This window comes from Aythya marila, assembly GCF_965140915.1.
Source record: "Aythya marila genome assembly, chromosome: 16".
Classification (NCBI taxonomy): domain Eukaryota; kingdom Metazoa; phylum Chordata; class Aves; order Anseriformes; family Anatidae; genus Aythya; species Aythya marila.
Window position 1 is genome coordinate 9,128,250 of NC_139057.1, and position 26,525 is coordinate 9,154,774.

The 26,525-nt window shown below is 42.5% G+C and overlaps 1 protein-coding gene across 1 annotated transcript; it reads right to left on the reverse strand.

Moving 5' to 3' along the window:
• Positions 1-470: 470 nt before the first annotated feature.
• On the reverse strand, positions 471-25,524 carry SAMHD1 (SAM and HD domain containing deoxynucleoside triphosphate triphosphohydrolase 1). Its single transcript, XM_082773571.1, has 16 exons — positions 25,300-25,524; positions 25,153-25,219; positions 21,503-21,572; positions 19,442-19,602; positions 18,195-18,310; positions 17,494-17,564; positions 16,307-16,462; positions 14,142-14,242; positions 13,927-14,035; positions 13,264-13,355; positions 11,584-11,699; positions 8,233-8,372; positions 5,520-5,615; positions 4,521-4,625; positions 4,014-4,151; positions 471-2,443 (listed from the first exon to the last, which is right to left on the reverse strand). The coding sequence occupies exons 1-16, from the start codon at positions 25,490-25,492 to the stop codon at positions 2,321-2,323; spliced, it is 1,854 nt and encodes a 617-aa protein (XP_082629697.1). The 5' UTR covers positions 25,493-25,524; the 3' UTR covers positions 471-2,320.
• Between the last annotated feature and the right edge of the window lie 1,001 nt (positions 25,525-26,525).

Genomic DNA, 26,525 nt, shown 5'->3' on the forward strand with positions numbered 1-26,525 from the left:
TGCAAGCCCTCCTGTTCATGAGACATTCCTCCCAGTTTGGCCCCTCACACTCCTTCCAGTCTGTCCATCTCTCTTGCACCAGAGAACCCAGAACTGGACCCAGTGCTCCACATGTGGCCTCACCAGGACCCCCAGGACATTCCCCACCCTGCTGGTTCCCCCAGCTGGGTGCCCCCAGCACATCCTGGGGCCTGTTCCTCCCCAGGGGGCACCACTTTGTCTAACTGCAGGAGATTCCTGCCAGCCCCTTTCTCCAGCTGCCCAGGATGCTCTGCACAGCACTGTGACCCTCTGGTGCCTCAGCCACTCCTCCCAGCTCCATGTCACCTGCAAACCTGCTGAAGGTGCACTCTGCCTCCTCAGCCATATCCTTCATGAGGATGTCCCTCCCACAAATCAGCATTTGTCCTTTAGAAGAACATCGGGCTGGTTTTAACCGTGCCGTTTTTAATGAAGTTCACACACTGAAATTCATTAAAAGAATATTAAAATCATTTCTTATACATTTATTTTAGTACAGAAAGGCTCAGATTAATGTGTTTGAGAAAAAGAAATGCTCTGTCTCAGAACTTAGTATCTGATAGACTTAAGTACAAGTTTTTGCTTAAACGTGAGCAAAAAGCTTTTCCCAAATATAAAGTGCACCTTTTGTAACAACATCAAAACAAACCCAAGCAGCCATAACAAAATTACATTAGTCTGAACAATACTTGATTTCATGTGGATAATGGAGACAAATGCCTTCACTCTACGATGTTATTTCTTGAAGCATAATACATTTTTTAAGAGCTTTTTGAAAGGTCAAGACACCTCCTAATAGCTACCTGGTACACTGCAGATCTTAAATACCATTAAAGATATGAACAGCAGAGGCTGTGCTGCATCACCATTAAACACGTGAGCACAGGTTCATAAGCAGCAGAGCACAGAACAGCTTCTGATTATTTCAAACCAAATCAGTAAAATAGGTGAACATTCATCTCCTTACCTCTTGCCTAATTGCTATCAGTTTCCATGATACAAAAAGACACAGGAAACAATCAGATATGAAAAGTTATACAGTTTTCTTACACAGTGGCTTAGTTTCAAAAGCTTGGCTGTTAAAATTGAATGCTGAACTTGTATTTTCTCATTTCAGATATAAAAATCCAAAGCTTGTTCCAATTTCTGAGCATTACAGAACCTTTGCTTTGGATTTTTAATGTTGAGGGTAGGCTTTTCAAACTTTTAGGTTTTATTTAATGAAAGCAGCCTTCAAATAGAACATCTTACACCTGAGTAAAAAACAAGAGGGAAAAAGTCTTTCTAGTTTGCTTTTCCAATAGGACATTTAGCAACATTCACATTAGTTTGCCCATAAGGAAAATTGTAAGAACTCTTACAGTTCTACAAGGATGAGAAATATACACAGGAACAGCAATCACAGAGCCAGGAAATACAGGGAAAGGATACAATAACTAAAGGATTCCTGAAGAGCCTGTCTATCTAGTACAGTGAAATGCAGAAACAATGTGCACTTGTGGCTCTGCTCTAGCAGAGGTGCACCGCGCGGCGGCACCCTGATGAGACTCACTAACCATGTAAGAACTGTGTGCATGACCACATACCTTGACAAACATTCAAGTAGCTCTGCTTTCCTGCAACCACTCCCATAATAGAAGTTTTGAGCAGTTTTTGCAGTTCAGTGTAGTAGTAAAAATGTAATATTCAATGTATCAAAAATACACTATAAAAACAATAAAATGCTGCATGTAAGGGCAATGCATTGTTACTTCAATAAAAGCTGCATGGTCACTTTTACAGCAAGAGGTCTGCATCTTCATCAGCTTTTTCAATACCAGGAAAGTAATCTTTGGATATTAAAAAGATTCTTCTCCCCCCCTCCTCTATTTTTTTTTTTTTCAAAATTAAGTTTAAAGAGAGCTAGAAGTTTTTCTACTAGCTCAAGTAACATCACAATTACCTTAAGAAAAGATCAGGACTAGAAGGAGCAGTAACACATTTTCAGCACTTCTTGTAATTATGATTTTTTTTTTTTTTGGAAAAAATTAATTTACTCTTGCTGCAACAGTGCCATTACATTCAAAAATAAATGAGAATTGAGTTTGCTCTGCCATAACAGATTACTTGTTAATTTTGTAGAAGTCCATTCTGAATATGCACTTAGTTTAAGTGTCTACATAAGAACATACTGTATCGTAAAATGCATTGCTGCATTGTTCTATGCATTTTTTACAGAGCAGACTGCGTTTTACAAGTTGCCACTGAGGGTCAACTATCTTCTGAAGAAAATAGTTGAATAGTGCAAAAAGGAGAAGTGTTACTTATTGAAAGAAAGCCTTTGCTTGCAACTCGGTTCTGAAGCTGTCTTGAATTCATCCCCACTTCTGTTATTCCAGCTTTGTTTCATTGGAGTTAGATGAGGGGCAATCACATCACCATCCTGTTATTAAAAGTCAGGAAACATTAATGATAACGCATTAATTTTTTCTTTCTATCCTAAACCAGGGGAAAGAGGCTCACTATCAGGCATAGGAGAAAAATTAAATGCAAGGTCCTAGAAGCACTGGAAATTAATAAGTATGGAAGACCATGCATTACAGAGATGGAAACTGCTGTAGTTAGTGGTAGGAACTGACAGGGAAAAAATCCCCCATATATTTGAGAAGCTGGCTTGTATTTTGGGCATTGGTATATGAATTGGAAATATTGTTACAAGCTTTTGTTCCAAATCCCTCCCAGTTTCTAATTTAAATCTATTGCAGTCTACCAGGTGTAGGTGCTTAGAGGTGCCCTTCACCTTCTTAAGGTATATAACAGTACAGTAACCGGTACGGTCTAGGCTGTGGTGCTCAGCCTTGTCAGACCACCTATTTAGTAATAAGGCATTACAAACATTGGAAAGAACAAGCAGAAATAGACTGGTGGGACTATCTTGGCATGTTATAGAGGCCCTGGCATGCTGCAGGACATATAAGATGGGTAACTCTGAAACAGAAAAATACAGTTGCCAGGTACAACCATACTCCATGAGCTACAAGCAGAATAAGCCTTTTACTTAATCTATTTGCAAAAAGCCTTTCAGAAATTAACTGCTCTCGTAAGACAGACTTGACTGAGAAAAACTTGATACAACCATAACTGATTGTTTACACTGACATATAATACTGGAAGTATCAGAACATCGTAGTTTTATTAGACAAAGGCCGCCACCTTCCTGCAAGGGGGATGTGATGGGGATGCTGCATCACACATCACCAGTTTACAGCCACAGATGTTACAGGTTTCCCCATAACTTTTGGCAGGAGGAATGCAAAACAAAGCATATGAACTCAGGTTCTGCTTTAGGCTTTCATTTGAATTGCTATGGCAGCTCTTGCACTGTATCCAGTGCAAAACTTCAGATGAGCTGTAACATACAGCCCTTCCTGTCTCTCAGATAGAAACTTGTATGTCTGAGAATTGACAGGAAAAGGGAGCACAGAACAGCTAAGGGTTTCCAAGCACTCAGACTACAGATTAGTTGCCCAGGGAGTAGAGGTTTGCAAATTTGTTTCCCAGGAATGTTACACTCTGACTCAGATCCAATGGACTGATCATGTATATCCTATCGGAGAGGTAAATTTAACAGCTGGTGAATGGGAAAGAGCCAAAGCAATGAGAAGAATTGATAAGACCACTCTAGATCTTTAAATCTCTCAGTGGCACTTTAAGCATTTGTATGAGGAAACCTGCATCAATACACTAGTGAGTTGCTGCATGGATGTTAACTTTTGTTATAAAAGTATGGCTTTTCAAATCACCTAAGTTAAACGAATGAAAATCCATCACTATTCCAGTGAAACCAGAGCATGTCCAGATGCAAGCCACAACAAAAACAGAAGCTAGGTTAGTGGGAAGCAGCAACGCCACAATGACAAGGCCAAAATCCCTAGAATTTTTTTATGAATGAGCAAGCTTACAGACAAAGGTAAAAAGCACTAGAACAAGAAAATAACATGCAAATTTGTTACCTGTGGTTTGGTGAAATCCCTCTTTATACACCACTGAACGAAATACTGTTTTGCAGCTGAAACAATATTTGGATCCAGATTTTTGCAATAAACCCGGATAACCTGTTCTGCAAATATCCTGGGTAAAAGCCTTGAAACCTTTGGAATAAAGAACAAATAAGCTTCATTCTTTCTTTAAATTTAGAGTCTAGGGAACTTCAATTTCTTCATCTAAATACAAATTCAAAACAATAAAAACATCTCACTATAATCCATGAGCTTTATCTAAGCAAATTATATTTCTGTAAGAACAAAAGAGTTAAACACTTCATATGTAATGGATGTCGGGACTCCAGTTGACTGTACTCATCTTGTGACATACGCCCAGTATGTCTAAGCAAAGACATGGATTCCACCACCTTTCCACAACTACTGCAAGAACTACCACGAAGGACAGCGATTGCTTCCATTGCAAGCTGTAAAGAAGATCACTTTCAGAAGGCCATTTGAGGAAGATAAAAAAACTACCTGTTCTTTACTGATCTTGACAGCCTTGGAAGGATCAGCCTTGCAATAGAAGAGAACATTATCAATGGGATTCTGATCTTTCATTCCATAATCCATACTGATAACCTTGCATGCAAAACAAATAAAATGACATTTGTTAATGCTTGTCATTGGTTTTCTTACAATAAATACAAGTACGTACATACATACTATAGTTCTGTAAATGGCAGTAATAAAAAAAAGAACAGTAATTAACAAATTATTACCTCATAAAACAGTCTGGCATTTGCATTTTTTAATCTTTTATTCCACCACCTCTCAAGTCTGCAGCTGCCAGGTGGACCTTTGCATTTGTACCAACCAGCATTCTGAAACACTGCAGTTTCAACGAGTAAAACCATGCTGCTCCCTCAACACACTGTGCCTTCCTGAGCCACACAACCTGCTCAGACAGCAACAGAGCTTACAGTTTTAAACATGAGGGTTAGCCAACATTACCTACATCTGCTTGGGACACTTTAAATTGCGTGGTCAGAAGAGAGAGAAGGGCCCACTTCCCCATGACGTCAGTTTGTGGGACAATGAAAGTAGTCAGCTACTTTAAAGCTACATAAGTTGCTGTCATTTTCCCCAACCTGAAATGAATCTTCAATGCAAGACAGCTTTAGAAGTGATTTGTGATGTGCTTTGCAAAAAGCCATTCACTAGCTCCCCTGAGAATTAACTGAGAAGAGGGTTTAAGCTATTTGACACTAGCAGACTGCTCAAACTTTGCCCTGTCACAGGCTCCCTCCTTACACTCCTGGTGGCTGGAGACTGCATTGCATGCACCTGGGAGCGACTGCCATGCCCCAGGCATGAGATGCCTGCAGGAATCGCCCTGCCTGTCTTCCTCCCACTGGAGCAAATGGTTCACTCGCCTTCATAAATAATAGCCAGTTGCTGGACTGCTGACTTTAACACCTGTACGTGATCAAGTAGTTTTTACTCTAAGGTCACTCCAAAAGCAGAGATAGTTACATCAACTATGAAGTCTTCAGCTTTTAGATCCACATTTGGAGGATTCTTTTCCGGCTTGGAATTAGCGATGTCATCTGCCAGGCCATCATATTCATCCTGGAAAAAAAAAGACAACAGCTCAGACTGTATTTTTTCATTATCAGGTCAAGACCTAAGCAACAAAGCACATAACAGAATATGGCATGAAACCAAAGCTTTAATTTCTTCATGCTTGACAAACTCTTTCTAGAGTAATCTGGTTGTCAGAAGCCTTCTATACCTTCAAAAGCCATAAGTCTACTATTATTGTTTTATTTTTTTAGAAACAAACAAAAAATCAGCTTTATTACTATTTATATCGGCAAATTACTAAGACAGAAAGAGTTTCACACCTGGCAACAGGAAGAAAGGACAGAGCCCATTCAGGATATTGAAGTTCTCATGAAAATAGGAAGTAAATACCTTCAAGCAAATCTTTTACTAACACAAACGTGTTTTTCAGTTAAGATCCTCAAAGGTGAATACTAAATATTTTTAATGTTTTGTTTTTTTTTTTTTTTAGATGTTGGAGGATCTCACCCTCTAATAAAGGTTTTATAACTGCAGTTAAAAAGAAAAGCATTGAAACATAAGTAAACAAAAGCCAAACATGATTAGTGATCAGTGATGAGTTACTAAAAAAAAAAAAAATTAAAAAAACACAGAAAATAAAACAGAAAAAAAAAAAACAAAAACAAGATCCTAGACAAGCTTTGGAGGGGAAAGCAGAAAGTGGAAATCCACAAGTTTTATCTAGTTTTGGACCTTGAAGACTACTCCCTGCTGAGAGTAAGGTTAAAGCTAAGTGTAGGAGTATGGTGTGGTAGAGAATAGATGTTCATGGAAATGTGTAAGCTCTCTTTAAAAGGCTGTGGCTGGGCAGGAGAGAGAAGTTTGCCTGTTTACCTTTGCCCAGGGCTGCTACATTCTGGGCGAGATGCAAGATTTGATGAAGGAAGATTTCCTGGGAGCACCTGAGACTGAAAGGAGAAAAGCTGAGTGCAGCACAGAGCAGCCAGGGGGCAGGTCCAGAAGGGAAGGAATTCAACAAGCAGGTTTGTCCATTGCAAAGACAGGGAGAAGAGCAGTGAATTGCACACATCGACAGGCTGAAGCACGTGTGGCTTGCTGTGACTCAAGCCAAGGAAAGGTTTAGAACGAGAGCAAGCCTAGAGGAAAGAATCACCAGGAGGTAACTGATGGGAGGCAGCTGGCAGGAGACAGAATATAAGCTTTTTTATTTCTATTCTGCATCATTTATAGATTTTTTTTTTTTTTTTTTTTTTTTTACATTGCCTATTCCAGTTCATACTAACTGGAAACTGAGCACTCTAGCTACTTGAGATTTTTCCCTTGCTGTGTCCAGCAGGTCATGAAACACAACACTGTTGTCTCTTAAGCAGTAGAATAGACAGCTCCATCTTGTCTGATCACTGCCCATTTTCAGTGCATCAGGGGAAGAAGAGCCTCTAACACTCCTGCAAGGGAAAATCCTCCTCTGCCAAGCCCCCAGCTGATCACCAGAAACTGCAAAATGCTGGCTAGATGTAATTATAAGACCACTAGCAATACCGTCTGCCTTCAGAACAACACACACACACACAAGATTCAACGTCTCAGGCTGGGTTTTCCAAGCAAAAGTTTTTCTTTCCACTAACCAAGCTTCTACAAGGTGCTGTTTGAAGGTAGAGCTCATGCAATTTATACTCCTGCTCATCTCCTTTTTGTTAGGCTATCCTAGACTTCAGAAATTTTACAATCAATATGCAACAACTTCGCACCATGCTGATGTGTGTCTTAGAATGTTTTCCTTCCTCTTCAGTATTTACCCTCACCTTTTTTTTCCCGTATACAGAATCTCTTAACACTACATCTCTTAAACAAAGAACAGAACCCAAGCCTCTCAAGTGATAAGATGAACAAAGCAATAAGGTATTTCCTAGTCTCTCCATAGCCTTGTTCTTTAGAAAAGCTGAGTCATTTTTATTAAAGCTTTCTAGATATTGTCAGGCATTTCAGGAAATTTGGCATGGAAAATTTTGAGCACCAGGACTGAAGTTTACAGGTTATTAACTTGTCAACACAATATACCACTTTACAAGACCAGGTGAGCCATCAGAAGCAACATTATCTCTAATATAACATTATTTTGGAATAAGACAACAGTAGATAATCCAATGTCTGATGAGTGCTTTGGAAAATAAACACTAGAAAAAAATATAAATGCCCATGTTAAGTATAAAAATCTAACACCAAGAAATTGAGAAAATATTATTCACATTGTTCTCAAAGTAAAGCAAACAAATTATGATTGAAAACAAAAATATCTTCTAATGTTTGTTGTTATTTTGAAAATTTAAGGAACACAAGATGATAGTAATAACTTTCTAAAATCACTAGACCGTAATAGCATTTTATGCAACAGGGTTTTTCTGAAAATATTCCTGCAATAATCAACTTCTGAGTTTGTATCTCTTGCTGTTCTTCTGTCTGTAGATAAAAATCCTCCCCAGTTTTCCGTAATGTCTTCCACATCTCAGCAACATAAAAACAGTGTGGTGGAGATAGAACTTTTGACACTATTTTTTTTTAAATAACAAGTTTAAAAAAATAGGAAAGAAAAAAAAGAAAGCCAGCAACTTAGAGAATGGTTTTAGAAAGACAGAACTCAGAATCTTCCAGAAATTGATATTACCTTTGGAATTTCATTTACTTTTTCAGGTTGAGTCTCTCCTAGAAACTTGTATAATTCACGCCGTTCTATTTTACGCAAAATTTCTCGTGCCTCATTCAGTTCTGGACGGCTTGAGTGCAGAATTTCCAGGTAGATATTATCTGTCGAAGTTGTATTATTTCAGTTAACTATGTCAAAGTTCAGTGTCACAGCAAAATACACGTACGAGGACAGTGGCTTAACCAGTAAGAAAAACTGCTGATTCAGGAAAAATGCTCACTTTCAGCGAATGTCTGAACATATCAGGTCTGACAACTGAGAATTCTATTCCAATATAGTTTTGGATATCATTGGGTTCATAATAAATTTTGACTAGAATCCTAGTTCAATTCTCACCCTTGCAACAAACAATTATTTCACTGGAGGTTGCTTCCTCTTTTTGTTTATCCAGCCTTGGTAAGCAGCACTAACTGCCTCCGGGGGGAAGATGCTTCATCTTATTAAAGAAGAAAGCACTTCTGTTAAATCTTCGGAACTTCTCAGTCTTTGGACAGTGGTAATGAAAGTCCCCCTTCCTGTCTCCACGTGACAGCAAAGTACGCAGTGGCATTTCCACAATGCACATGAGTGGCAAGAGGCAAGTTTCCAGGTTTGCTTGGATGTGCCGTCAGAGCAGAAGGGTTAATTTTGCTGTCCTGAAACCACTGGTGTCAGGATGCTGCTCACCAGTCACACAACCAACACAGCAGCACTCCGTGCACCTGTTTGCATTCCCCAGCCAGGAGTACCTGTGCAGCTGTGACATGCTGAAGGTACAGCTCTGCAACACCCTGCCTGGCACAACAACCAGTTTAAGGAGCTCGCCACACATTGTGTAAGCAAGCTATGAACCACGATTACCAAAACATCTCTACCAAGGGTTATTTTTATGGACAACAAGGTTGATCAAAGTGTTCAATTTCCTCACACGGAACAGCAAAATTTCAGCTTGAGAGAACAGATAATCCATAGAAAATGAGAAGCCCATGAACGCATATATTGTGCAAAGGCGGTAGCAGCAAGGAACTGCTTGCTCTTTCATCCATTACAAAAATTAGAATTTGCTGTCAAATCAGAAACAAATTCAAAAACTAAAGGTGGTTTTTCACTCATCGTGGAAGAAAGTTGGGGAACTTACTGCTGCAGGATCTCACTAGAGGCTTATCATTAGCAAAGATCCAAATGGCAGTTGGACAGTTTCACAGAAGCATTGCTCATCTTGGACTACTGCTACCAAGCCTCCTGTCCTCCCAGATCCCCCAGGTTGGAATCACTGGGTGCAGGGTGCAAGTATCTTGGTTTAAGATGAATAAAATGTACTCATCCTTCTTGATTGACAGTTGTATCTAACATTGACATGCTCCTCTCATCCCTCGTCCCCCTGCACCCAAGGGTCCCACACGGAGCAGATCTCCACGCTGCAGCCCGTGGAGGAGCCCCCAGTGGAGCAGGTGGATGTGGCCTGGAGGAGGCTGCGGCCTGTGAAGAACCCCTGCCAGAGCAGACTCCGGGCCAGAGCTGCAGCCTGAGGAAAGGAGCCCACGCAGGAGCAGGAGGCCTAGGGGATGCTGCTGCCCTTAGAGGACCCAGATAGGAGCAGTGTGCTGCTGATGGATGGACCCTGTGGTATGGAGCCCTCTTATTCTTGAAGAGCCGCTGTCTGTGGGAAGCCCAGGCAGGATCTGTTCAGAAGGACTGCATCCCATGGGAGGGACCCTGCATAGGAGCAGGGCAAGGGAGTGACTCTGCAGGAGCGGCAGAGGCGAAGCGCCACAGACTGACCCCCCATTCCCCTGTGCTGTTCAGGGTGAGGAGGTGAAAGAGGATGGATGGGGGGAAGGTGGTTTTAGTTTGTTTTCTTTGTCTCTTATTTCTCTAGCTTGTTAATAATAGATAATAAATTTCTCTAATCTCCCTACATTGAATGTTTTGCCCATGATAATTGTTGAGTGATCTCCCTGTCCTTATCTCAACCCCTAAGCCCTTTTCGTTCTATTTTCTTCCCCTTTTCTTTTGAAGAGGGGGAGTGAAAGAGTGGTTGTGGTGGATCTCAGCTGCCCAGCCGGGTAAAACCACCACTAGGGTCATTAACGTAAGACTCTTAACATGACACAGATTATGGCACACAGGAACATCTGCAACTGTGCCCTTAGCTTCTGTCACCTTGTCCATGGAGCAAAAACAGAAATTCCTGAGCCTCTCTGCTGACCAGCAAAGGCTTGATGATGGAAACTCAAGAAAGTAGCTCTGGGAATCCTTGTGAGCTGTAGCTCCCAGATGGAGCAAGATCTGACAGTTCTTGGGAGCACCTTTCTGCAGGGTCTGTAGCATCCTCTGCCCTGCAGTCACCCCAGCCACAAAACCCCGAGTGCAGCAGGGTTCATGGTGTACACTATGGCCTCCATTCCAAATGCTACACAAAACCAGTAGTGGGATGCCATGGCACTGAACACCAACCAGAGGAACTTGTGGCGAAGACCAGGAGGGGCAGACAAATCCAATACACAGCACTGGTGGGAAGATGGTGAACTACATGATAGAGAACATTGAATTTAGTAATTTCTGTAAGCATTTGTTCCTCACAACACTGACCCAGACCTTGGAGAACCAACTTCCAGCAGCCAGACTATTTTTTCAGGAAACCCTCACAAGCCTTAACTCATCTGCATAACTACATAATCACACTGGAATTTCCCCACATCTCTAAGTAGCCTGTTGCTCCTTGTACTTACCCTACGAGAATAATTCTCACAAGCTCTTGACTAAGCAACCAGAAACTTTCAGCAATCAAATAATTTGTTCACATATTCCATTTTCTTCAGATGCATTTACAATCAGGGTTACAGTGCCTCAAACAAATTAAATCAGATTCCATCTGAGCCCTTTGAAACCTGTCTCAGGGTTAGTTTCCCACAATGAAACAAGCGCAGTACTTGTCTACCTGATGGAGTTAGATGTAGTATCACTGACGTGACCTACATCCCACTTGTAGCAAGTACAACAAACCTAGGGCACAGGCATGACTGCCTGACAGCACTGCTCACAATAAGCTAGACTTGAATGCATGCAGAATATCAGAAGTTGGTGCACCTCTCTCTCACCATAAACATAAAGGTAATTTAAGCTAGAAGGTTTTGCTTTCTCAGCAAGATGTGAGAGCACAGAGAGTTTCAGGTCTGACCTACCATCTGTGCACAAAAGCGGTGCTTGAAGAATCCTCATCATGGGCAAGGACCTACTGTGCCAACAGTTCTACAAACTAGAAAAAACAGTCCTATTCTAACAGACACTCATGTTCTGTCACTTTAAAAAAAAAAAATTGAGCATGCTTACCAGTTAGCTTAGTGTAGGCTTCCATATCTTCCATTGCTGTAGAAATCCGGTACGATTTTCCTTTAGAGCCTTCTATTTCAAAAAAACGGTCTGCTTTCTGAAAGGCTTCTGTAATCCTAGTTTGAGGCAAAAGTAAGACTTCAGTATCATTTAGCTTAGTGATACGGTTTAGTGGAGGACTTGTTAGTGTTAGGTCAGAGGTTGGATGATCTTGAAGTCTCTTCCAACCTAGAAATTCTGTGATTATCTTTAAACACTTTATTGCTTAAGAGTCAAAACAAAAAAAATGCTTTAGCACACAATAAATAGGAGACTAATTAAACTGCATCCTAAACATGCAGTAGAGCCTGACCGCATTGCAATATGTCCTATTTCCATGCTGCCATTGCACATTTCAGCAGTCTTTCCATTTATTGAAAATAGATTCAGAGCAGACCTTAACTTTATTTCAAGAAATGTCCACTTTTTTCTGCTTCAGAGTATGAGCTTGATAATGCTCACATGGCTGCAGAGCCTTGCAAGACAGTGACAGTCAGTCAGCTGCAGTGAGGCTACCTCATAGATGACCACATCCTTTTTACAGACCTATTGCTCCAGAAGTTAATAGAGTGAACACAAAGCTTCGTAAAACCCATGTATGTGCAGTATTTTTTCAGTCGGGAAAACCTAATGCTCTAAAGGTCAAGTTTTTCCAAAGCTCTCAGTACACTTGCTGTCATTTCTAGGTTGTATGCTCACTTGGTTGGATAGGCTGTTATAATTATGGTAAGCCAAGAACTACATTCCCTGGCTGTTCTGTTTTACTTCTTACACATAGGTCCTACCAAACCTTAGGAATTTTAGCCAATGTAACTGACTGCTCCAAAGAACCACTGCACAATGAGCAGCAGATTGTGAAATGAAACCATTCACAAGTAATTTTTGTATTGTATAACCCTCTACATTGCTTTTTCCAAACTCAGCAGATGCTTACTCAGCAAGACCATTATTTGGGGATACCAATATTTCTTCTGCTTTTGAATAAAAATAAAAATAAGAACATTACCAGGAAACTTCTATAGATATAAAGAGAAGTACAAATGCTGGTAGGTAACCAAATTGTTCCTGAACAATTCCTGCTGTGGCATTACACGAAGACAGGTAAGCTTGCTCCTTATTTTGGTCTGCTAGTAATCTTAACATTAACCAGTCATTAACCAGTCAGTTTGAGTCTAACACTCTCTTTAACATGTAGATAAAGATTCAATCTGCTTCTAGTCGAATTTCCTGTGGAAGGATAATGCTGTCTGGTCAACCCTACTTCCTGTTCCTTTTGTTGTTGTTTTTGCCTTTTTGTTGTTGTTGCTTTTTTATTATTATTTTTAATTATATATTTATACAGTGCTTAGAGTGTCAAGAAGTCTGTATACAGTATAAGGTCTCCCCAAAGCCTTCTCTTCTCTAGGGGCTAAATAACACCAGCTCTCTCAGTCTTCCTAGGAGATGTGCTCCAGCTCTCTGATAGTCCTTGCGGCCCTCCTCTGGACCTGCTCTAACAGATCCAGATTTTGGTTATGCAGCCCAGTGACTGTACATGTGTACATGTCACATCTTATGGATTAGTTGAAGATTCTAAACGGATATACAGTTTCAAAAAAATTAAAATAGATGATGTGCAAAAAAAGGATGTATAATACTTGCATTATTTCAATGATGTTGCCAATCTTATGCTGGTATGCTCGTCGATGCAGGCAATTCCGTGTGTGGAACATATCATACAAATTTCCAACTTCCTGAATCAAAAAAAAAAAAGAAAAGAAAACGAATCTTTTACTTTTCGCATTGTCTCAACTGCAAAACTAAAACAATTTTGGAATCAAACGAATTGATGCTTTTCATTTGCTGCAGAGCAGAATACTTATTTTTCACAATTTATAAATGTTGAAATAGACTCAAGCCATGGAAGAGCTTGGCAGTGACCCCAGACAACCCAGACAGAGAAGAGCACTTCTAGCTGCTCCAAAAGCCCCACATTCACATCTTGTTCAGCAGAGCAGGAGCACACCCAATTGGTGATCATCTACTCACCCTCAGAAGGACTCGCCACATGCCCTTCCAGAGGCTAGCCTCATCCCTCCCCTCCTGAGACTGGTAAATTCTGCCAGCAGCTCCCAGAGCAGCAACTACTTCATCCTCTTGGGCTGCAGAGCATCCATCTAGCAGCCCCCTTCAATGCAGCACGTGGCTGCACCACCCTGCCCAATTCTGGCTGGCTTTACCGTGCCTTAACTGTCTGCAACCTGCTGATACACCTCACATGTATTTTGCTACTGAGTGCTGCCTCAGCTCACACACACTGCTTACCTTGTCACGGGCACAGATATGCTTCTCGTTTTCTACTTCACAGACCCGAGTGAATTTAATTAACCGCCTATAATCAAAATTATTCTGGATTCCTAGGTGATGGCAATCCCTAAAAACATTCCACAGAAAATGCTTAACAATGAGCTCATACTTGTAAATATTGCAACATTGTTTTAGTAGGAATTTAATAAAAACAGAAACTGTAAGATTCGTACCTTGCAAAATAATCCCATTTGTCAACATCAATGCCATTTTTTTTGTTAGCTACTATCTCATACAGGAAACTCTTCTCCTTTGGTCGACCATGGTAAGGCCACTAATAGCACAGGAACCAAGAACAAAAATCAGAAATAAGAAATTAAATGCTGTGAGAAATGTTGGAATATTTTTAAAAGACTGTGCCAATACATATTTTCTTGCCTATGGTAAACATCCAACCCCAAACTAATGAAGAACAAAGACAATAGAAGAGCTTTCAAAAGCTATGCTGGGCATTAGAAATCCAGAACAAGGGCGTAAGCAGATGATTTCCCAGAATATCCGGAAGAACAAAGGTCACGTACACTACAAGTACTTAATTTTCCACTCTACTAAAAGCAAACGGAGCTCTGAAATGCAAAAAACAACATGTAACAACAGAGGGGAAGAGGTTGGAATTACTTAACCTTCAGAGGAATTAATTAAACCCACACACATCACTGTCTTGCAGTCTTCTGCGATCTCTGCAATCAGCTATACAACTTTATAGAATGTACTTTTAAAACAATTATTTAGATTAAAAAAAATAATAATTGTTCAAACTGCCAGCTACTTAAACTCCTAGCCCACAAACGAGGAATGATTCAGCCATGGTGCAAACAGGAAATCGACACCAAAATAATAAAATACAAATTACACATAAATATTTCCTTAAACATTTAATGATTCTTTAGTTAAACAAAGATTGCCATAAACTGGCCTTGAAATTTGGGAGAGGGAAGTGGGGGGGATTATCTAAGATATATACAAACAGATATCATGGTTTTAATTTTAACTGCATTGCAGATATATTAAAATTAAAGTGAGTAAGAATGGAAATGTGTAAACAGGGAGGAGAGCACTTCAGGCATAATATTCTGTACTGATCACAAAATGCTGTTACAGGGACAATGAACAGGAGCGCAGCTCCCAAGAGTAAAATTGAGAAATGCATTGTTTTCTTCAGGACCAGATGGCCTACTGCAAGGTGACATCATCACAACACGGGCACTCATCAACAGAAGAGCCTGTACTCTGCTGAAACCACCACAACCCAAATGACCTCCAGCAGAAAATTGCAACCTAACACCAGGAGGATGTCCAGGTTGGCACAGATCACATTTGACATTCCTTTTCCTGTTATTCTGCTGGAAAGTAGGCATAAAGTCCAAATGAGAAAAAATAGACAATGGGCAAGAACTTGGCCCAAGATCAATGGTAGCAGCAGGCAGCAAGTTTTGTGTTCAGACGACTGCAAATGGGTACAATCAATTGCATGGCTTTCCATATTGCCCTCCTGTTAGATCTCAGACTGAGTTTTTTTATGCCAAGTTCCCTATGCTTTGTCATTGGAGCACTCCAGTACACATGGTAGCACTACACAAGAGAAAATAACGGGTAAGTGCTAACATTTATGGGTGATGCTTGGGACGATATGCAAGTTTTTATTAGGACCTGATTGTCATGACAGATCTCCCACTGGTGGGCTCTTAATTATGGTAGCAACTGAATGGATATCCTTGAAGAGATGACAAGAGCTGTAAAATTAAGAGTGATGATGTGATTCTTTTATAGAGTTACAAAGATTATTAATGATGATCTCTTCTTCCTTGTCTCGAGGCAAGCCATTTCTTCAAGTCTTATCCCTGCCTCTGTATGTGTTACTGCAATAAATCCAAACATTTTGCTACTGTCATCAAAGATAATGAGGCTCTGGCACTCACCATATAATTGGGCTGTGCTTTGCAGCACTCACTGCCTCATCTCTGCCAGTTCTCAGTTCTGTTATCTATTATTGGATTGTTAACCTAAACTGTGTTTTCTTTGTATGGCCACTTAAAAACATGACCTCATTACCAGCACCTTCAATGTATCCAGTAAATGCACTTCCTCTAATCTGAAGGCTTTGAGGCAAGAACTTTACAGGAAGATGTGAGCACGTAACATAGCAAAACTACCACCAAAGGAAAAAAAAATAAAATAGCGCTCTTCTCTAGAATTCCTCCTGCAAGGAGTCTCACAATTTACTAGGTCTTCACAAAAACGGAGAAAATAAATTGTAAGAAAAGCAAAAATTATCTACTCTAGTAGTAAAATGTAAGACATTTGTTGGAATAACCACAGTAGAAATACAGTGACTCACCGATTTCTCACAAATGTTTTCATCGATAGGCCCTCCTATTTGTTCCTTGATGAAGATCATATCTTCTTCCAGGACAAGACCATATGACTTCATGACTTCTTCTAGTCCATTGGATGTGACTAAGTGCTCAAACATTTTAACAGAAGCAGTTTCGTGCTGTGAAAAATACGTGAACATTACATTACAAAGTTCATGCACCTTTCCTGTGGTGACACAGCTTTCTCCTAACCCTGGAAGGGCACTTGAGCATGGGAATGTGAATGTGGGTCATTTGCTGTTCATTTTGTATCTACACAACAGAAAAACATCCTGTCTACAGAGTCCAGAAACAAGCTCTTCCACTGAGAACGCTTAATTATACATTTTTAACAAACAGCAGTGACTGTTACAGTGTAAAAAAAACAAAAGCAAACAAAAAAACTAACCAAGTCTGCTGTACAGTAAATTAACAAGTTTACTCAGCTGATTTTCCTAGTATTTAATAGCTGACAAAAACCTGAAACAAATGTGTTACATTTTATTAAGAGAAAACAGCCCTCGAAGCTGTTCAAAGTTTCAGAAAATTTAAATTCTAAACACTGTATAAAATATCCTGGCTTTGAACCAACATCTTAAACTGAAAAGGAACCTCCCAGTTGTTTCGCACCTGTAAAATACGTGCTGGAGAAAGCTAGCACTACATATTTTAAGGTATGATGCAGGCTTAAAATGATGAGTGAAGCCGTAATGAGTTCTGCCTCTTTAGTACCTCACCACAGGGAATGACAAGACACAGACATTTCTTTTTCCCAGTGACACCCAGTGAGAGGTGGTGGAGGACATGCTTACACAAACACGTCTCAAGACATTACACAGCAGCTCAAGAGCATTTTCACCTTCAGGGAGGAGATGCTGGTGACAAATGTCACCAGCCCCCACTTACTTATCACACCTCTATTTCACTAGTAAGGCTGTATCTGTTCACAGTCACACTAACAGGGCAGATATTCCCCAAACAAACAAAAGAACAAGAAAATCAATATAAGACCATGAAACCATTTTCTGTTTTTCAGTTATACCATGAAAACGATGCAATAAGAAAACATGATGGTCACTATATGCTCCCAAACATTGGTAATCTTTAAAGATAAATTATCTTCCCTTTAAGAATGCGAGTTTTCTTTTTACTTTAGTATTGAAATGCCTACCTTCCACTTCAAACCTTCACGAGCGAGTGGAATAAATCTTCCATCAAACATGTGTGAAAATGGTCCGTGACCTTGGATATAAAGATTATGCAGGTTTAATCTGAGATGTGGCTGTCAATAAAAGTATCATGAGCAAGCTGAGAATCTGCATTCTCTTGTATTTTATTTGATCTTGACATCATCTATGAAGAAGACTCAACTACAGCAAGTACACCTCACTAACACGTCACCTTAAACACTACTGCACTTAACATAGATGGTTCCATTACTGACACCATAGGAAAGTATTGCAGTAACACCAAGTACGTTAATTGCTCTTTACCAGCTCTGAAGAAAATAAACAGCATTATAAATGAATAACAAATTTGGAAAGGGTCACTAATTTTCTCTCTGAGATATTACTGGAGGTTTTGAGAGATTTGAGAACATCACGGAAGGAAGCACTTGACCACTGAAGAAGAACTGTAAAATACCATATGAAAACAACACAAAAAACTGGCTAAGAGTGGCTACATATTCACCAAGTGGATTTGCCTCTACAGAGGTACTCTGAACCAAACAGGAACAGATTAATCCTGTCTTGGAAGATGGTCATGAACTGAGAAGCCTGAAACAGCTCTCGTGTTCTGCTCTCACAGCCAACTCTTCCTTCAGGTTAGCTTTCAAAAAGAAACAGGCCAACTCAACTGTTGCTCGCTTACCCAAATCATGACAAAGACCCGCAATTTCTACACAGAGGATGTCTCGTTGGGTTATATCCAATTCTGGTTGTCTCTCCTTCAGTGCACGTACCAGGCATCCTGCTAGGTACCCCACCCTGTCGCAGGACAAAAATAAATAAATAAATAAGAGGAAGTGAATATAATAGCATTTTAGCTTGAACAGGAAAATAGCAGTTCACCTATTCTATGTTGCTACTTTAAGACACAGATTTGTCTGAAACATAGCACACAACATGTAATGAAAACCTGACCTGCAAAATGATCAGAGAAACATTTTTTTTTTTCCTGTAGTAGAGCTTTAGCCATCAGTAACGCATCTGAATGCAAAAAAAGCAAGAGATAACATGCCCAAAACATGGAAGAAACAGTATCTTAACATGGTACTCAGACAGCTCTAAGCAGATCCTGCATTTTCTTCTTTCCCATAAACACATGAGTTAAAATCTGCCTTCTGTTTTGCTTCCAGTTTAAACTTCCTCAGAGTTCTCCCCTTAATTAAAGCAAAGCTTCAGGTATTTCCAACCTTGCAGACATTTGCTTTCTTACAGTCATTACGGCCTCAAAACTTTACAGGAACACAAGACTCCCCTAGCAGATTGACCTACTCTATACAGAATCACAGAAATGTAGGGGTTGGAAGGGACCTCCAGAGATTATCAGGTCCAACTCCCCTGCCAAAGCAGGTTTGCTAGAGCAGGCTGCCCAAGTAGGTGCCCACCTACTTTCTCTTTAACTTATATTACTAACAGCCTGACAATTTGGCATCGACTGCATGAGGCACACTTAAGTACAAATGCAAACATTACAACTAAAGCCCATTTTATTTGTTCTGGGAAATCTAAGGGGATTGCATCTGTCTGACAGTTCATTTATAGCAGCCTCAGTACTCTTCCCAGGCTTATGCTTTTAAACTCAATTTTCAGCTGGGGAGAACATACAGCACTCACAGTCTCTAATGTGCATTACCAGAAGGAAAAATAAAGGTGGAAAGCATTGATCCATATTGGGAGTTTCTTTATCTCTCTTTGGTAAATGAAGTCCAAGAGAACAGCCTATAGTCACGAAGGATAAACAAAAAGATTCATGTGACAGAAAATGCCACCACAACAGTATTCATAAACCCTCAAAGGTAAGTAACGTACCTTGGCTGGCACTCCACACCAGCGGAACCAATCTCAGGGAAATACAAATACAAGAGACGTGCATACAAGACTATGTTACCTTACCCTAAAGAGTGTTCAAAGCGGTTGTGAGAGGCTCCTGGAAAAACAAAGTAAGTGCCACCCAGCTGCTTAATGTATCGCAGGCGCTGAAACTGAGGTGTGTCAATGATGCGAACCAGAAGAGGGTGCATTTCAATATGCCCATGAACTGGATCATTAAAAACCTACAAAAGCCAAACAACAATGCAATCAACACTTAAAATATGACTTTGAAAATAAACAGGCACAAAGGTAAAGGGTACCCAGTAGGGTCAGGTATTTGGTGGGAGAGGTGGTATTGGTGATCACTTGATTTCACCTTTAAAATAGGCATATCCTGTCTATCCTATACCGAGATTTATCCTGGAGAGCTGCTTAGGCATGACATCAGAAAAGACAAAGCTGTGCATTTCAGGTGGTGAGGGAATTCCAGACAAAAGTCTCTAAAAGTCTTACTTGCATTTGTTTAATTCCAATATTTAACACTTGAGAAAACTGCCTAGCTACATCTGCTATTCCACTTAAAGGAAGGTACTGCAATACATGTCTGTGATCATAGAATGGTTTGGGTTGGAAGGGACCTTAAAGATCACTCAGTTCTAAGCCCCTGCCATGGGCAGGAACAGCTCCCACCAGGCCAGGCTGCCCAAAGCCGCATCCAGCCTGGCCTTGAACATGCCCAGGGATGGGGCATCCACAGCTTCTCTGGGCAACCTGTTCCAGTGCCTCACCACCCTGAGTGAAGGATTTCTTCCTTACATCTATTCTAAACCTGCACACTTTTAGTTTAAAGCCACTACCCCTGGTCCTACCACTACATTCTCTGACAAAGAGTCCCTTACCAGCTTTCCTGCAGCCCCGTTAGGTACTGTAGGGCTGCTATAAGGTCTCTCCGGACCTTTCTCTTCTCCAGGCAGAAGAGCCCCAGCTCTCTCGGCCTTCATAGAAGAGGTGCTCCAACCCTCTGATCATTCTCATGGCCCTCCATTGGACTCACTTCCACAGGTCCATGCCCTTCTTGTGCTGGGGACCCACCCCAGAGCTGAACACAGAGCTTCAGGTGGGGTTTCACGAGAGCAGAGCAGAGCGGGAAAATCCCCTCCCCTACACCCTGCAGCCCAGGATACAGGTGGCTTTCTGGGCTGCAAACTCACGTTGCCGGCTCGTGTTGAGCTTCTCATCAACCAACACCCTCAAGTCCTTCTCGTCAGGGCTGCTCTCAATACCCAATAAGAAGTGTCTGGTTTGACACTGCTTGTTGTGTTTTTTTTTTGTTTGTTTGTTTGTTTGTTTAAAAAAAAAAGTGAGATTTTGCAGGGTGGAAATTGTGATTCTATTTTTTTTTTCATAAAAGAAAACGCAAAACCCAAGACAAACAAAATCTGAAGAAGTACTCCCTGATTACCTCTAGGTTTGCATTATCTGAACAATGACTTCTACAATAACATAAATACATAGATTTAATCCTTGCATCAGAAGAGAACATAAAGCCATTTCATGATACACTTATCTCAGTAAAATACTGAGTCAAATAAGTTTTTTTTTTCCATGTTCTCTCTACTCCTGTTGCCAAACTGGCAGTGCTGCAGTCAGATGCACAGACAGCAGAGGAATGCATGCTGATGGGCTGCCCTGGCCTGGGTTAAACTAACACGCACCACTGTGAAAAACTGTCGGACACCACAAGCAGTGGAAGCGAGAAGAAGCCTGTTAACACAGTCCTGAGGCTAAACTAACAAAAATCAAGAAGGGGACACTCCACAAGACAGAAGATGTGAAAGGAGAGCTTCTCACATTTCAAACAACAGCTCATTTACTCATCCAATCTCCCACAACCACCAGGTGCCCACATCAAGCTCTTAACTGCTCATTTTAACAATTTTTCTGGTTAACATGGTTTTTGAAAGAACATTGACTATCGAGAAGAAGGGCTTGGAGCGTGCTGCTCTGCAAAGGAAAAGCACCACTGCAGTGCTGGCTGGCAGGACAGAGCCAACAGGAGGGGAAGCAGAAAGACACAGGCAGATCACTGCAATTGCCAGCAGGGCGGTGGAAGCAGAGTCCCCCAGGCAGCACCACTGTTACCTTCATTATGTCCACTGTCTGTCTCAGTTTGTTCAGGCAGGCGAGCACCTTCAATCTCTCAGCTGGGAGGCTAGAAATAAAATAATAACAGTTTGAAAGCAAAGTTTGGTAGGTATTTTCCTTGACAGTATATATGGAATTACTTGTGTGAGTTCATATTACTCTGATGTGCATTAACTCTTTTATGGACATACAGATTTTGTGGCCTTTTCATAGTAATATTGAAATATTGATCTTTTGTTAACTCTGCCTTCAGGTTTCATCCTTGGGCAAACTGGTTTTGGCCGCAGTACAACAGCAAACACTTTACCACTAGAAAACACAGTATGTTACCTTTTGCACTCTTCAGCAGTTAACCATTCTTAGTACAGCTTTACAACAGTCTTTGCATTTAAGGTTTAACAGAAATTAATACCATAAAATGTCAACTATTAACAAAAACAAATACAGCCAGATGCACTGAATATTTTCATCTCTATCATTTAATAATTCACAGTCCATAAAAATATTAAATGCATATGATGCCTGAGCTCCTGGTGAGTTTTTTTGTTTGTTTTAAACAGTTTGTATCCCTGTCCCCAGCAAAGGAGTTCTTGGCTGCAGCCCGGGCTGCTGTCACTTGCAAGCCTTCAGCTGCCTCTGCTCGAGAGCAAGATAAAAAGCACTGGCAGTGATGCTCAGAGCAGCATGTTACTTCACACCTCGAGCAGCTCAACCTGTAGGAATGGTCACAAACTCTCAGATAATTACAAGGGAGATCCTGAACGAGGCCACTATTTACAGGGCAAAAGAAAACAGCTAAAACTGAAGACAAGAGGAGGACCACCTGCATAAGCCTGTCCTTCTCCGCTATGATAAGATGAAGAATTTGGGTGTGGTGGAAGAGCAAAGGAACTCTTTTGCAGCCACCAAAACTGAACCTTGCACATATCTATCTTCATGCTTCCAGGAAACAAAATTGCAACAGCTCTTTGAAATCTGTCCAGAAAATGGGACCAAGGACATTCAACTGCTGTGGGTAAGAAACACATAACGTTTGCAACTATGTCTGTCTAACTTGGACAGGATGAATGCTTGGGGTGCACCCTCTAAAACAGTTCAGGATTTAAAAAGTAACACCAAACCTGATATAAAAAGATGACCCCCACTTTACTAATTACAGCTGAGGGGTCTTTGGGGGATATCACTTAAAAGCATGCTAGTAATGCTGATCAAATGTCACAATCATGTTTTTGAAAGAGCCATAATACAGCAGGAGGTACACTGACACCATCATACAGCCATGCCATCAGATAACAACTGCTCAACAGGACAGTTTGGGTCAGACAAAGTATATGAGCTTAGTCACATTTACGGGAAGGTGATGCAATGCAAAGCAGTACCAAGCATTAAGCAAGTATTAAGCACTTCTCCTCCCAGTGCTGGGTACATGGCACAGCGTTGGTTGGAAGCACCTGACTGTACTTTTAAGTGCCACAGAAATTCAGGAGCAAGGAGAATCTTCACTGGAAAATTATCAGGTACGTACAGGGGATGGCACACGGGCATCTACCCACTACTACTTGAGAAGTGACTGCAGCTACAGAAACAGCAAAGGACACATCCGTGCTATTTACACTGGAGTTTGTTATACAACTAATTGTGCAAATGTTGTCCACAAAGAGCACAGCCAGATGTGCTCTTTTCTTTTTTCCCCTCCAGAAACTCACCTCTCACAGGGTTGTATTACACATTGCTAACACAGCTCTCTACACTGCAGGACACATCTGATGGAGGTGCCCCTGGCCAGACTGTTGCTGCAGATGGATGCTACAGAGGCAGGGAAGTCCATGCCTGACCTACCTACCAGTCACTGGCTCCTGCCTCCAGGAACGCTGACCCCACTTTGGGGCTTGGTCTCCCGAAGACAAAGCATATTGCCAGTATGGTCATGGTGAGCATAAAATCACAAAGAGCTCTTTAGTGATCTTCAGAGAAAGAAGAACAGCAAGGAGTTGTTTACATTGTGCTTACACGAAAGGACTGCCTCAACCAGAAGACTGCAAACAACTCATATTTTAATACAGTTTTCTCAGGGTGTGGCTGATGTAGTTCTTCAAACTGCCCTTAAAGCAGCTGTCTTAAGGGTGAACACTTCCATTTCCCCATCCATTCCCCTCCACCCACGCCCTCCCTTGCACCACAGACAAGGAAGAAAAAAAAAACAAACAAACAAACAGTCCCTCTCCTGCACCCATCAGGAACTGAACTATTCCAGAGATGTCAACCAGACAGCTTCACTCACCACCCATATTTAACATGCATCACACCTCATTCTGCACGGAACATCCACTTCTAGGAGCAGGAGAATGCGTAGACAACCCATAGCTCAGCCTCCAGGCCCCTGCTGTCCCAACCTCTCCTCTCTGTATGTCTGAGAATGACAGGGAACTATACTCTAAGTGTGCAGTCATTACTGGTCTGACACAGAGAAATTATTAAAGTTATTGGAGGACATGACATGCAATGGAAAAAAGCACAGGAAAGATCACCTTTCATTGCAAAGCCAAGCAGAAGTTATATATATAAAAAAAAGCAAACAGCTCCAGCAATTTCTCATCCAATTGAGAGTATTTTCAGCTCAACAGAATTGAGATGTCAGGCTGCAAGGAAGTAAACACCTTACAGTACAAAACTTGCCAACACATCATTCCATATGCCCCATTCAGTTTCTGCACTGACTGGGAGCTATCCACGGCCGTTTGGCTCCACACTGCACCAGCAGGACTCAACCTACACACTCCCAAGGAGCCTTGAAGCAGCTTCTGTCTCTCCTGTACATAAAAGCAGCCAGCATGGGCACATGCTGCTCAAACAGGCACCGAGGTACTGAAAGCAGCCAGCCTTCCGGTGGCGTAGAAACAGAAATCACTCTCTGCTTGTTCTGTCAGCAAAAAAAAGGCCTTTGGAAACAGAAACTAAGAAAGCCTTTCGCCACCTTCCTTGCGATTCCACACCATTCCTACCTGCACACTTAAAACCATTCTCACAAAACCCCAAACCATCTTATTACTGACTTCTGCCAACGTCTTACCTCCTCCAAAGCACGACCCTTCTGCCTTGTCACCTTGTGCCTCGCCGCCTCTCCTTTCCCTGCCAGTGGACACACCCGGACACTCGCTCTCAGATCACACCCTCCTCAAGCTGACAGCACTCTGCCCCAGCCAAATCTCTAGACATCGTAGAGGTGTCTAGAGATCATCCTCGGCACACTGTTAGCTCCGGCAACCTTACCTGCAGGCAGCCAACCCACACACAAGCACAGCTCTGCACTTGAGCACGCCTGCCAAATAACCACACCGGGAACTGCCCTGGTACCGCTAACCACAACAATAGAAAACAACGTGAGAGGAGCAGAGGAGCTGGAGATAGGCGCAGGGGGAAGACCCCAGGGCGCAGCCCGGTCCCTCAGACAGGCAGGACCCTTCATCTCCCCTTCTGCTTCTGGAGAGGAAGGGAGCTCCTTCAGCACCCGAGCACCGACCGGGCGTGCAGGAGCTGCCGCTGCCCTGCCTGCTGAGGGCAGTGCCCCCTTCCCAGGCTCCAGGGGCTGCTCCGGGACCCCCCTTCCCACAGCCCCCACCCCCCAGCCCGCCCCGCGCCCCTCTCACCAGACACCTGCGACCTCGAGCGCGCAGGCGGGCAGGTCCAGCAGCATGGCCCCGGTGACTTCGCTCTCTGCGGGAACAAGCAGGCGGTGAGCGGTGCGGGGAGAGCCAGCACCCCCTTTTTTTTCCCCCCCTCCCGGTCACCGTTACCTCGGAAGCGGCTGAGGACGGGCTCAGCCACGCCGCTGCGCGAGAGGTGCTGGCAGAGCCGCTCCGTGTCCCACAGCCGCGGGTCACCGTCGGCACCGCCACCACCACCGGGGCTGCCGAGCCCCTCGGCCGGGTCCTGGTGCCGCGCACGCTTGGCCGGAGTCTCGGCCCACGCCGCCGCCGGGCTCCCCATGGCGCTGCCGCCGCCGCCGCCCCGCAGCCGCAGCGCCCGCTCCGCTCCGCGCCCGCCCCGCCGTGACGTCAGCACCGCGCGGCGCGGCCCCCGGCCCCGGCCCCGCCACCGCCTCCGCGCGCCAGCGGGCGGGAAGCGCCGCGTGGCGCCAGGCGCTAGCCCCGCCCCGCCTCATGAGAGGGCCCCCCCTGAACAGAGCTTCCACATAAAGGTTATGGTTATTAGACGGAATTTCTAGGTTGGAAGAGACCTCAAGAGCATCGAGTCCAACCTCTGACCTAACGCTAGCAGTCCCCACTAACCCATATCCCTAAGCTCTACATCTAAAGGTCTTTTGAAGACTTCCAGGGATGGTGACTCCACCACTTCCCTGGGCAGCCTGTTCCAGTGCCTCACAACCCTTTCGGTAAAGAAGTTCTTTCTAACATCTAACCTAAAACTCCCCTGGTGCAACTTAAGCCCATTCCCTCTCGTCCTGTCACCAGGCACGTGGGAGAACAGTGCTTCTGAGGGTGCCCAGAGCCAGGGAGCCACCCTTTCTGATCTCAGACCACAAGGTTTTTTCAGTGTTTCCCCCCCCCCGCCCCGTGCTGCTGAGGGGCAGTGAGAGCGGCTCGGTGGGCACCAAGCATTGAGCCACCATCAGACCCCACTTCTGGGAGTTGCTGTGTTTTCATCACACCACAATTCAGACGCAGCAAAATGAACAAACAGAAAAATTAATAGCAATAAATACATAAATAAATAAATTCTATGCATCCTGCAAAGTCTTAGAGTTTACATCATGCTATAGTGATTTGCTTTTGTAAGCAGGTGTTTCTGTTTTCTCACTTTCTAGTTCTTGTCAGCGAAGTGCACTGTTTTTCCATCTGTGTCTTTCCACACCCTCTGGGTCTTTCTGAGATTTCCATCATCAAATAGCCCTCACTGCCCGGAATGAAGCAGCCTGGCTGAGAGCAAATATGCCTCTTCTCAGAATGAACATTAGCAGACTAGATCCAGTAAGGAACATGACCACACCAAGTAGTCTCAC

Coding starts and splice junctions, on each gene's coding strand:
- SAMHD1 (XM_082773571.1), bottom strand. CDS start 25,492: ATGGGGAGCCCGGCGGCGGCGTGGGCCGAGACTCCGGCCAAGCGTGCG. Junction 13,356..13,926: donor ATATCTGTGCCCGTGACAAG/GTAAGCAGTGTG, acceptor TTTTTGATTCAG/GAAGTTGGAAATTTGTATGA. Junction 2,444..4,013: donor GGGATTTCACCAAACCACAG/GTAACAAATTTG, acceptor TTTTAATAACAG/GATGGTGATGTGATTGCCCC.